General features: G+C 39.8%; 1 protein-coding gene across 1 annotated transcript in view; it reads left to right on the plus strand.

Moving 5' to 3' along the window:
* Positions 1-12,512, plus strand: part of KATNAL1 (katanin catalytic subunit A1 like 1) — a 96,785-nt gene extending 84,273 nt beyond the window's left edge. Inside the window, exons 10-11 of the mRNA XM_063429480.1 lie at positions 1,237-1,363; positions 12,127-12,512. Coding sequence (XP_063285550.1) covers positions 1,237-1,363; positions 12,127-12,325 — 326 coding nt within the window. The 3' untranslated portion in view covers positions 12,326-12,512. The remainder of the gene's footprint in view (positions 1-1,236; positions 1,364-12,126) is intronic.
* Positions 12,513-13,919: the final 1,407 nt, after the last annotated feature.

Genomic DNA, 13,919 nt, shown 5'->3' on the forward strand with positions numbered 1-13,919 from the left:
CTCCCCACAGACTTCCATCTCCCCCCCTCCCCACAGACTTCCATCTCCCCCCCTCCCCACAGACTTCCATCTCCCCCCTCCCCACAGACTTCCACCCCCCCTCCCCACAGACTTCCACCCCCCCCTCCCATACTGTCCCCCTCCCCTTGTCCTATAATTACTTACCTGTCTTGCAGCGTTGGCCGGCAGCACAGGGCGCACCGCGGTAGTGGAACTTGAATTTCATGTTCCGGTTTCCGGCGGGACTGAAAGGAAGTGCGCACTCAGCTTGTGCGCACTTCCTTTCAGTCCCGCCGGAAACCGGAACATGAAATTCAAGTTCCACTACCGCGGTGCGCCCTGTGCTGCCGGCCAACGCTGCAAGACAGGTAAGTAAAGCTTCATATTCGCTCCATAAGACGCACAGACATTTCCCCTCACTTTTGAGGGGGAAAAAAGTGCGTCTTATGGAGCGAAAAATACGGTATATTACAAGGAGGAAGCCGCGAGCCAGTAGCTCCCACCTTGCAACTAAAATGAGTGAATGATAGAACAAATTGCAATATATATATATATATATATATATATATATATATATATATATATATATATATATTTTTTTTTTGGGGGGGGGGGGGTCATTTTTCAAGCATAGGAAAACACATAAGACAAAGTAGTCCCTACAACTCATAAATTAAGAAAGTAAGAACAGTTTAGGAAACAGAAGAGGAAACCATAGGAGAAAGGTAGGTTTTAGATGACACGGCCAATTTAAAGCAACACTCTGGGTAGATTTACCACTTTTTTAGCATTTCATTAAAAAACTAAAAACGCTACCTAAGTAACAAATCCAGGCCACTTGAGGTGCTACACACTTGAATAAAGTATTAGCTAGGAAATGACAGAAAATAGAAGCTGCGCATGTGTGCACTACTTGTATCAAATACATTCAGGTGACGTACGGGGAGCTGTAGCTAGTAGCCTCAGGAAGATTTTTAAATACTGTCAGAGCATCATGGGATTTGTAGTTCTATAATTGTTTATGTTCTTTTTGGTCACCACCTGTTTAAGGATTCATCAGTCCTTACTGTGTTTAAAGTTGAGGGGGAGATAAGTGGGTGGTGCTTAATGAACTCTCTTATCAAACAATGATCTGGAAATTGTGTCCTATAACCCTGCGTTATTCTCAACAAGCAAACCAGTGTAACAATGTGTTTTTGATGATGCTAATATAAGATCCCTATTTCTCTACAACAGCAAGTGGAAGAGCAGAACTGCTGAAAATAAACCTGCGAGAACTTGAAATAGATCCTGATGTTAACCTTGAAACCATTGCTGAGAAGATTGAAGGCTATTCCGGTGCAGATATAACCAATGTCTGCAGGTATTTATGTTATTTATATTCACACATTAGATCTTCTTGCCCCTCATCCTAGCGAGCACTAAGTAAGCTTACCCTTGCTTTGTGGGGTAGGTTGTAGATGGCCTGCTTTTCTGCGAACACCAGGCACAATGTGAATTTCTGAAACAGTCCCAGAGTTTCTTTAAAGGGATACTATAGTGCCAGGAATACAAAGTTGTACCAAACGATAACATTCCGTTAGCGCCTCTAGTGGCTGTTTTAGTGCGACAATGTAAACATTGCAGTTTCTCTAAAACTGCAATGTTTTACATTGCAGCACAAAGTGCAATAGGGACACTGTACCCAGACCACTTCAATGAGTTGAAGTGATGTGTGTGTCGATAGTGTCCCTTTTAGTGCTTGTGCATAATAACTGGTTTTGTGATCTCACACTAGTTCATGATTGTCTGCGATTTTTGGTCAGATAAGTGGTGCTTCTGAGAAAATTTAGAACTTAAAGATGGCTGCTTCCTCCAAACAAGAATAAGACCAGAGATGCAATGATATGAGGGATTTACCTGTACTGGTGATACTCAAAAAATTAGAATATCATGCAAAACTTCATTTATTTCAGTAATGTAACGTAAAAGTGGAAACTTATATATGAGAGACGCATTACATGCAAAGCAAGATAGTTCAAGCCGTGATTTGTCATAAGTGCGATGATTATGGCTTACAGCTCATGAAGACCCCAAATCCACAATCTCAGTAAATTAGAATATTGTGAAAAGGTGCAATATTCTAGGCTCACAGTGTCCCACTCTATCAGCTAAGTAAGCCATAACACCTGCAAAGGGTTTCTGAGCCTTTAAATGGTCTATGTCTGGTTCAGTAGGAATCACAATCATGGGGAAGACTGCTGAACTGACACTTGTGCAGAAATCCAGCATTGACACCCTCCATGAGGAGGGAAATCTTCAAAAGGAAGTTGGATGTTCCCAAAGTGCTGTATCAAAGCACATTAATAGAAAGTTATGTAGAAGGTAAAAGTGTGGAAGAAAAAGGTGCACAAGCAGCAGGGATGACTGCAGCCTGGAGAGGATTGTCCGGAAAAGGCCATTCAAATGTGTTTGGGACTTTCACAAGGAGTGGACTGAGGCTGGAGTCAGTGCATCAAGAGCCACCACACACAGACGGATCCTGGACATGGGCTTCAGATGTCGTATTCCTCTTGTCAAGCCGCTCCTGACCAACAAACAACGTCAGAAGCTTCTTACCTGGGCTAAAGAAAAACAGACCTGGCCTGTTGCTCAATGGTCCAAAGTCCTCTTTCCTGATGAGAGCAACTTTTGTATCTCATTTGGAAACCAAGGACCCAGAGTCTGGAGGAAGAATGGAGAGGCACACACTGCAAGATGTTTGAAGTCCAGTGTGAAGTTTCCACAGTCTGTGTTGATTTGGGGAGCCATGTCATCTGCTGGTGTTGGTCCACTGTGCTTCATTAAGTCCAGGGTCAACGCAGCTGTCTACCAGGAGATTTTGGAGCACTTCATGCTTCCTTCCGCACACAAGCTTTATGCGGATGCTGACTTCCTTTTCCAGCAGGACTTGGCACCTGCCCACACTGCCAAAAGCACCAAAGCCTGGTTTAATGACCATGGGATTACTGTGCTTGATTGGCCAGCAAACTCGCCTGACCTGAACCCCATAGAGACTCTATGGGGCATTGCCAAGAGAAAAATTAGACATGAGACCGAACAATGCAGAAGATCTGAAGGCCGCTATTGAAGCATCCTGGTCTTCCAGAACACCTCAGCAGTGCCACAGGCTGATAGCTTCCATGCCACGCTGCATTGAGGCAGTACACACCGCTGACCCCGTTCGGCTGAGTAAAGATTGCTGCCGCCACGTGTTCGTTTGTACGAATGGCAGCCGCCCAGCGGTCGGCAATTTACCTACAGGTAAATTGCCTGCACGCTTCCACTTCTGGGTGGTCCGCCTGTGGTGCACTTGGTTCAGTAAGCCCCATTTACTGAACCAAGTGGGAGAAAGCCCTGAGAAAGACAAACGTGTGAATTACAGGCGCTTATTATTTAGTGATTATTTTGGATAATAGCAGCTTGAACACTTTGTGGATGCTCCAAAAATCACCCACTATTTAGAAAGCAGAACAGAACACACAGAGAGAAAGCCCTGCACAAAGGATTTTAAAGGTCTGGGGACAGTCTTAAAGGGGCATTGTCACACAAAGTCTCAATATGTCTCCAGACGGTTCTTAAAGGGCCAGCACGGTCCAATACAAGTCCATAAGTCCAAATGCTGTTTTTAAAGGGCCATCACACCCTAGGGCCATAGCCACATGGCAGGAGGCTGGCAAGTAGTCCAAAAACCAGTGGCGAGGCCGCTTTCGCCACACCTTGTTTTATTGATTGCATGTAATATTCTAATTTACTGAGATTGTGGATTTGGGGTTTTCATGATCTGTAAGCCATAATCGCACTTATGACAAATCACGGCTTGAAGTATCTTGCTTTGCATGTAATGCGTCTATCTCATTTATTAGTTTCCCTTTTTACGTTGCATTACTGAAATAAATTAAGTTTTGCACGATATTCAAATTTTGGGAGTATCGCGTGCATGTGTGCATTACAAAATATTACGCATGAACATATGTAATCTCTTATGTTTAATAATAATAATAATAATAAACAATGACACAAGTCTTCCTTTGGAAAGCAGTAAGGATAATGATGAATTATATAAATTAATCAAAGGTATTGGATATAATGTTATAGTATGTAGTGTGAGAGACGAGCAGTCTTAAAGGGGACTGTGGGATTTCTGTTTGTAAACATTTAAATACTTGGGAAAATAAAGAGCTGGCCAGGGAATGGTGGTCAAATGCATGTTGAAAATTGCATTTTAAATTTATAGTTATTTTCTCTTGGAAATAAATGTGTTATTAAAGTGTTATCAAATGTTAATGAACCATTAAAAAATGGTAACAAAACAAAATGGATATTTTTATACTCTAGTGTAGGATAGGCAACCATCAGCACTCCAGATGTTAAAGACTACATCTCCCCTTATCCTTTGCCAGCATTATGGATATAAGCGTATTATGGGAGATGTAGTCCACATTATCTGGAGTGCCAAAGGTTTCCTACACCAGCTAGTGATTCATGTTCTGTTCATTTAATGTGACCTACCCACTTTAATAAATTTAAATAAACTGCAACGAATTACAATATAGATTTGCAGCCTATTTTAAACCCAGTGTTTTTGTTTTGTTTGTTTTTAATTTTACTAAGCATATTTTTGTAATAATAGTGCAGAAATACAGAAGATTTTCAACAAAAAAAATTACCCGTATTTTTCGCTCCATAAGACGCACTTTTTTCCCCCCTCAAAAGTGAGGGGAAATGTCTGTGCGTCTTATGGAGCGAATATGAAGCTTCACTTACCTGTCTTGCAGCGTTGGCCGGCAGCACAGGGCGCACCGCGGTAGTGGAACTTGAATTTCATGTTCCGGTTTCCGGCGGGACTGAAAGGAAGTGTGCACAAGCTGAGTGCGCACTTCCTTTCAGTCCCGCCGGAAACCGGAACATGAAATTCAAGTTCCACTACCGCGGTGCGCCCTGTGCTGCCGGCCAACGCTGCAAGACAGGTAAGTAATAATGGGACAAGGGGAGGGGGACAGTATGGGAGAGAAGAATATGGGGAGGGGGATGGAGTCTATGGGGAGGGGGGGGATGGAGTCTATGGGGGGGATGAAGTCTATGGGGGGGGATGAAGTCTATGGGGGGGGATGAAGTCTATGGGGAGGGGGGGGATGAAGTCTATGGGGAGGGGGGGGATGAAGTCTATGGGGAGGGGGTGGATGAAGTCTATGGGGAGGGGGTGGATGAAGTCTATGGGGAGGGGGTGGATGAAGTCTATGGGGAGGGGGTGGGTGAAGACTATGGGGAGGAGGTGGGTGAAGACTATGGGAGAGAGGAGAAGACTATGGGAGGGGGGGACACTATGGGACAGGGGAGAAAAAAAATATTCTGTACAAACTGTCCCATAGTAAGAAACACTATGGGACAGTTTGTTCAGAATATTTTTTTTCTGGGTTTCTTCCTCTAAAATCTAGGTGCGTCTTATGGTGAGGTGCGTCTTATGGAGCGAAAAATACGGTACATCTAATCATCTTCCTTTTTACCAATCTACGATTACCAATCCACTGCTGATTGGTATAAGGCATTCAGCTGATGCTCACGGCCAGCCATAGGCAACCTTTGGCACTCCAGATGTTTTGGACTGCACCTCCCATGATGCTTTGGGTAAGGGCATTATGGGGGATGTAATGCACATCTGCAGTGCCAAAGGTTGCCCATTCATAAAAAGGTACGTAACAATATTTTTTATGAAAGGGGAGCTACTGATTTTCTTGAGTGGCTTATCTACATTTTAAATGTAACACTTTTTTATTTTTCAAACAAAAACAGGGATCTGGGTACAGAAGAAAAGTGGGGAGGGAGGGTAGCAATCTGAGTCAAATGTTTCAAAGATTATGGTGAGTGAGGGTCCTGAGTCTTATTGCTTTGAAGGAAAGATTGCAATTGCCTATATGAAAACTGTGATGTCAAGGGTATACCATGTGTTGACGTGAGGTAGAGGAAATCTTTTAACTGTGTTTGTCAATAAAAATAATACAAATGTGTGAGGTTGTTAGGGGGTGGGGGGTGACAGGAAGAGAGTTTTGAGAAAGTGTGGCAGTGCAGATGCTAGTACCGAGGTGTGATAGGCACAGAAATCCGTGACAGCCAACCCGCCCTCTGTCACAGGCGCCTTCAGAAGTTTCATAGATACCCGGGGATTACCACCCACCCAAAGAAATCCGGATATATCTTTCTGGACATTTAAAAAAAAAAAAAAAAGACTGCGGAATACATACTGCAGTCTCTGGAGTATTGACCTCTTTAATGCAACTATCCTATCTATCCATGCCAGGAACAGGGAACCCCATCTAGCTAGTATTGATTTGCAGTCATTCCAAACCCTAATATAGTTTCCCGTATACAAATCCGTGACCTTTATTGTAAACAGAAGGCCCAGGTATTTTAAACTATCCCTCCTCCATTCGAAAGAGTATGTATTCCGCAGTATATTCATCACAAGGGAGGGAAGACCTAAGCCTAAGGCCTGTGTCTTCGCCGTATTTAGGGAATATTAGGAGTGCAGGCTATAATCCCCTATTAAGCACATAAGAGGAGGGAGAGATTCTAAGGGATCAGTAATATAAAGTAATATATTGTCTGCAAACGCACTTATCTTGTGCTCAGTCCCATGCAATGTTATGCCGTGAATGGATGGGTGGTCTCTAATGGTACAAAGGGGGGGGCTCTAGGGCAAGGACATACAACAAGGGGGACAGAGGGCAACCCTGTCTTGTCCTGTTAGAAATGGTAAATGGGCTAGACAGGAATCCCGCCTGCATTACTTGGGCTCTCTGTGTAGAATATAATGCTAAGATTTGTTTCACAAGTTGTGAAGGAAACTCATAGGCAGGTAACGTCTGTCTCAGAAAGGGCCAGCCGATGCGGTCAAAGGCTTTCTCTGCATGTAATGCTTATCTACATTTTAAAAGCAAACCTTTTTAAGCAGTTAAGGTATGGAAACCTGCTGTGGCCTAATTTCATAAAAATGTATAATCAGAATACTCAAAATTCCTTCAGTATTTAATTCATAACTTGAATTATTAAGCTTTTATTGTGGTTTCCAGTAGCAGATCAGACTTTTTTTTCTTTTTTCTACTGTTACATTATAATTTATTTAGTGATGTGTGTTTGTCACAATACGGAGTTCTCTTCTTGAATGCAATGATAAAGTAAATTCTTCTATCACCAGTCTTTATATTCTTACTTAAAAATCTTACTCCATTTCAATTACAGTAGAAACCACACCGTGTCCTCATCCCCCATAGTGTGTTTGTGTGTTACAGTTTGTAAGTTGGAACAGATTCATTATTTCCCAATAACTACATACCATTAAGCAATAGTTAATATAAACTCACTCCAAAAGCAAAAGTACAAAACACACAAAAGATTAACAGATACCACCCACGAAAAGCATTCAGTTTATAGGTATGTGGCAACTCTACAAAACCATGTAAAGAAATAACCAGTATATTTTGGTAAAAAAGGCAAATTGGGCTACCCTATGTGGGTCATCTAGTGAGCCTTTATAAGTCAGCTTGGAACTTAGCAGACACCGTAAATCAATCAGACATCCTATTGTCAGGATTACAGTTGATCCAGCACGCAGAACTGTGTCACACCTAGGACTAAGGATAACGTATAACCGGACCTTAGAATGGCCAGACTTAACGGATCCAAGAATAGTGAAAATATTAGCCGAGGTCAGGGACCCAGAATCAGACACAAAGATGAGGGAAAGCCAAAAGTCAAGGATACCAGAAATCAGGGAAGTCAAACCGAAGTCAAATACCAGAAAATCAAGATCAGGAACGCACTCAGGATGTCAGGATGAAACCACGACAGGGCAGTGAGCAAAAGGAGAATTGGGTTTAAATACCCCTCCTGTGGATCCGATTCGCTGTAACCGTCCTTTGACCCCAAAAGCAATTACTATTATGTGCATGATTGCTGCTTGGCACAACTTTTCCTGTCAGGACGGTAAATGCCATTAACCACATTTTTATGTGCGGATGAATACGTGACACCTACTCTGTATATATTTCTTCTTAAAGTGGCTCTGCCACCTCTAGCTTACCATTATTCTATTATTTCCTCTTTTCTTCCTCTTTCAGAATATGTACTTGCTTTCTTCCTTTCTGATCTATTTATCTACACTTGTGACAAGAGGGTGAAGCCAAGGCAAACTCCTCTTCCTTTCTTACGCTAACATAGAATTAAGTTTGCCTTAAGCTCCACCCTTTGTCAAGATTGCCAAGTGTAGGAAAAATTCACAAAACAAAGTAGTCCCAACTTTTTATGTTTTAAAGAAAAATAGGTCCGAAAGGAAGTTCAGATAATGAGGAAAGAATTTGAGAATCGTAAGTTTTAGCAACGTTAAGAACTTCTCATAAAGACTGCTGGACTTCAGAAGGCTGAAGGGTCAGTGTTAGGACCCGCTTAGGGGGGTCTGCCTTGACGTTGGCAGGCGGGCATTCCCTCCAATGGCCATTGGAGCAACTAAATGACCTCCATTTGTCTAAATATACATAGGGATTAAGGAGAAAGCGCAGGTAACATTTTTCTTTTCTTTGGACTTCAGAAGGCTGATGCAAACAATTACACAATAAAATACTTTATTTGTATTCTGTCTGATTTATCGTGATTGCGGAGTTCTGACCCGACTTATAAAGACTCAACTCTATGTTAGTGACTCAACTGGAAAATCCTTACTTGATGTTTAAAACTATATATACTACACTATGATGTTTGTAGAGTTGCCATATTCCTATGAACTAAATGCATATCGAGGGTTGTTATTTTAATCTTGTGTTTGCTTCTACCTTTTGCCTTTGTTTTGTACTGTGTATTTAGGTAGTTGTTGACATTATTCTGGGTGGACGCTAGCTGCTCTGAGTTATTGATTGGACACAATTTTAACCCTATATTTTCTCACATTAATAAAAACACACTCACCTATAAATTATTACCACACTGCAATTATAAATGTAAAAAAGGATTTGTCCTACAGATTTTTATGGGGATAGAATGTAAGCCGTTATTTCTGTGGCTTTTTTTGATTACACGATGATAAGTGGTGAATTTATTTCCTGAGTATAGTGCATTAATTACTTGACTTGCATCTTTATATAGTAATCGGATTGTCATGGTAACACGGCCTTTTAGAAATGTGTGCGTTTGTTTTGTTTTACATGCCCTTCACAGCCTCGGTATTCAGTTGAACAACAAAAGTAAAAATTAATTGATAGGTCACTTGCACACCCGAGTAGCAATGAGTATTTATAGGACTCACGGTCTGTCATGTGGATTTTCATCCATTTTTATATGTCTTATTTTAGTTTGAACGGTAGCATATTACAATACGAACATACTATGAATTTCTAGTATGCTTGCTAACCATATGCTGTGACTTGGGGATACATGTAGTCTAATCTGTCTTTGAGTTCTTTTTTTTTATCACTCCCTCCCTTCTAACAGTGTTCACTATGATTAGTTGGTAATATGCTATTTATATAAAATAAGATTGGAAAAGTGGCAGCTAGCACTTCCAATACCAGGGATGCCTCTCTTGATATAGGGAATTCCCCTGCTGTGCTATTATGTGCAGCCTCTTCATGCGGTGTTTTCATCAGTTAATTATAGTTAAGTCTAGTTGAACATGTGCCTAAAGTACAGTCCAAGAAGCAGTTCATGATGAGAGCATGATAAAATGAGCAATGTTCTATTCTCCTGTATTTTACCCAGGACATACTCGAAAAATCTCAATGTATCCTTCCTGGTCAAATATTTAATAAATAAATAAATGCATTTTACAACCAAGATTTAAGAGGGAGCAGTCCCACCATGGGATCACTGGCTTTACCTATTTTTACCTATTTTCATGACTCCAGACGACCTGCAAAGCCAAACCATGTTAGAGGTTCTTTAAAGAGGAAAGATATTGAGTTGTTTTCTCCTCGACCTATAAATAAATCAAGATCCCCTTCTTATACAATGAAAAGTGTTTCCCGTATGTCTCCCTACATTAATAGCACAATTATGTAAGATGAACCAATTTTTATATCAAATATGGAATCCCAGTTTTATATCCCTTGAAGAATATCATCTGGTCAGAATATCCCTTAAAGGACCTGCTCTGTATTGACCATGAAAGGTTTCAATCCTAGAGAATAGTGTTAGGAGAGCAAAAACGTTATACAGTCCACACTTGTTTAAATATTTTAATATTTTGTCAGGAGATTCTCTTTAGAAATATTTGGTACCAAGTGCTCTTCTTTTCCAAAGTACTTTTTCAATATGACATTCAAATTATCTAAATTCTTCAGAATAATTTTGTTGCTCCTATCAGAACAGGCCACCAAAATAAATTTTGGTGGAGAAATGGAACTCCTCACTACCAATCACCATAACTATCTCTTGCTGACCTCATGTAATAATGAATTCCTGTCTCAAATATTGAAAAAAAAACAAAGAAAAAAGTTACTTGCACACTGTCCCAAACCCCTGTGCACATTAAAATAACTTGCGGTTTTTTTTGTATCACTCCAATGGCCATTTAAGTGTAAGCTCACCTGCAACATGAAGCAAAAACCTCTTAGGTGAGTCCTACACTACCAATTCACCCTTCTGTTTCCAGCTAACAGGTAAAAATCTCTGAGACAAAAGAGGGGCATTTTTCTAAACCGGTACACACTCATTAACCCTTAATAGGAAACGTGGGGTGGGTGGCTGCACTGTATCATGGCTGTGTGATACAAAAGCAAATACAAACATACAAAATTAAGCCCTGCACTCAAACTGCCACTACTCCTGTGCGGCAGCAGTGACTAGAGTACACATCAGCCCCAATACATACAATAAAAAAAACAAGAAAAATGTTACTTGCGCACTATCCAAAATCCCTATGCACATTTAAATACCTGGAGGTTAAGAGCATCCCTCCAATGGCCATTTAAGTGTAAGCTCAGACAGCAAGGTGAATTGTTACTGTCGGACTTGCCTAAGAGGTCGTGCCTTGACGTGGCAGGTTACGCTTAAATGGCCATTGGAATGATACCAAAAAGAATCCAGTTATTTAAATGTGCATAGGGATTGGGGTAGTGCGCAAGTAACTATTTTTCTTTGGTTTTTATAGTATGTATTGAGGCTGATGCGCACTATAGTCATTGCTGCTGTCCAGGAGTAGTGGGAGTTTGAGTGTAGGGCTTAATTTTGCCTTTCTCATATATGCTGACCAATATCCCAACATTTTATCACTCCTTTATTTTGCTCTCTTTTTACTCTATATCCCTTTATTTCAAATTCTATAGTTCATTGCTTTTTGTTACATTACTACAATTGGTACCTCTGGTTTTTTTTGTTCTCTGTACTGTTTTAAAGCACATTGTCACTTTTTGGGTTTTTACAATTTTAGATTTCATGTTTAAATTTAATTATCTCTCCTATGATGGACTGTTGTATCGTTTGAACTTTTTGTAATGCTACACCTGTTTTCTATAGTTTGCCTTGACTTAAAATTAAGATCTCATTTTGTAAGAAAATGTAATCCTTTTTGTAAATAATTGGATTTTGTAAAAGAAACCTGGCTGTGCTGAAAGCAATTAATCAACGTTTTTCTATTTCTAAGAAATGTAATTACAAATGTAATATCTTGGGACATTTCGAGGTTCTTAATAGTACCGTTTTAATTACCTGTAGTCCAACTGAATCTTAAAGATTATAAAATTACTCTTTCACTTAATATTTCCACCACTTTTGAAATCTCAATTAAAACAAAAACATTTTTGGAGAATAAGCCTACACAAGCGTATTATTTCAAAGTGTTTGTTTTATCTATGGTGCTTCTATTTCAGTAAGTTCCTAAACGACAAAAATGAGATCATTTTAATTTTGTATGGTTGTTATTCTACAGTTTAAGCATGACATACAAATTGTATTTGAATCTTAATGAATGAATGTTTTGAAAGGGAGTATAACTAAATGTCTCAAAATCTCCCAGTGAGCCACGTTTAGACTAAACTTGAATTTGTTGTGTATTTATGGATTAATATTATAATTTTGCCATTTTTTCCTCATTTACAACGTTGTGTAAAACTTGTTTTTCAGGGATGCTTCAATGATGGCCATGCGAAGACGTATTGAGGGCTTAACACCGGAGCAGATGCGTGCCTTGTCCAAGTCAGAGCTTCAGATGCCTGTCACTATGACAGATTTTGAGCAGGCTCTAAAAAAGATTTCAAAGTCAGTCTCTGCTGCAGATTTGGAGAAGTATGAAAAATGGATGGCAGAATTTGGTTCTTCATAGACGCTTGCACTCCGAGGTAGAACTAGAAATTGCTGGTCTCACACAAAACAATTTCCTTTTACCTAGCTGCTTTGGATCTGTATATTTATTACATACCCTCTACTATTTTCTTTGAACATCGTCATATTAACTGTCTTCCTACTCAAAATGGAATTCATATTTAGATATGATAAAGGTAGGATGTGTATTGTCCCTTTAAGGGATTGTCCCTTTAAACTGAGGCTGCATACCAACACTATCTATGTAGTAGAAAATGTTTATTAGATGAAGGCATGGAGCATATCCTCTCTACATTTATTAACAACATAAGTAGAACAACAGATTATTAAAATTCATAATGGTCAAGAATTGAATAAAACACTTGCTAAAATTATCAATAGATAAAAGATGACCTGTTTTAAAGGAACAGTATACGTTAAAAAAAAACAATGTTTTCTCGAGTAATGCATTTGACATAAAAATAGGCATTTATTATTTGTTATGAAATCCTATCCTAGAACCCTAAAGTCCTGTCTCATTGAAACACATTGCAATGTGTTCACTCTGCTTCTCGTAGAGAGACATTGTAGACACTAGACTTGTGCCTCAACAAATTTAGTTCCTGTTAATTTGTGCTTGAACGAAGAGATCCATCCTGCATTTACGTGACAATTCGATTTATTCGAGCACAGATTAACAGGGTTTTTATTTGTTTGTCTCTGGTGAAAAGTATTTGTGCACAGGTGTAGAAGACACACAGTGCATGGTCAGTTATTTCGGGGTTCTACCATACTATAAACTATGGGCTGAACAGGTTTTCCATGTTCTCTTTATTTGAATTCTATCCTAAACCTCACTGTGTTTTTTATAGAAGAACATGTGATTTTATCATAAAACTGTCATGCAGATAACATAGTGGTTGACACAGTCTATAGGAATCTATTGCAGCGTGTGGCCATACATATTCATTGTAAAATTTGGACCTTTAAAAGGTGGAGTTATTTTTCTACAGCCTTCTAATCTGAAAGTATATTCCTTAACGTCACACATATATGTATATTAATGTTAGTGTGTTCCTTGGGGCATTAGATTGTTAGGATCCCCCTAGAGAAAAAAAAAAGTAAAACTCACCTCTACAAATCCACTGATTTGCTCGTCTTTAGCTGCTGCAACTTCTCCTTTGTGTGAAATCAGCCGGACGGATGCTCTTTGGCAATCAAATACTTCTCCATAAAGGACTATTGGTGACCCTACTGGGCATGTGTGACAAAGTAGCACTGCTCCAATAGAATTCTCCTTCTAGATGAGTATTACAATACTATTCTATGAGAAGGCTTAACTGTGTTTGCTTTTATCATGAAACTGAGTGTGAAGAGAAGACTGTAAATCAGGGTCCTCAAACTTCAGCCCCCCAGATGTTGCTGAACTACAACTCCCATGATTCTTTGAATTACATAGATAGCCAGAGAATCGTGGGAGTTGTAGTTCAGCAACATCTGGGGGGCCGAAGTTTGAGGACCCCTGCTGTAAATTGTAGACTGTACAGATTTATGTTAACATCGAATGTGATATGTGTCAAAGAGCAACATGTTACATTAACATTTTATAGTCTCTG

This window comes from Pelobates fuscus, chromosome 1, assembly GCF_036172605.1.
Source record: "Pelobates fuscus isolate aPelFus1 chromosome 1, aPelFus1.pri, whole genome shotgun sequence".
Lineage (NCBI taxonomy): Eukaryota > Metazoa > Chordata > Amphibia > Anura > Pelobatidae > Pelobates > Pelobates fuscus.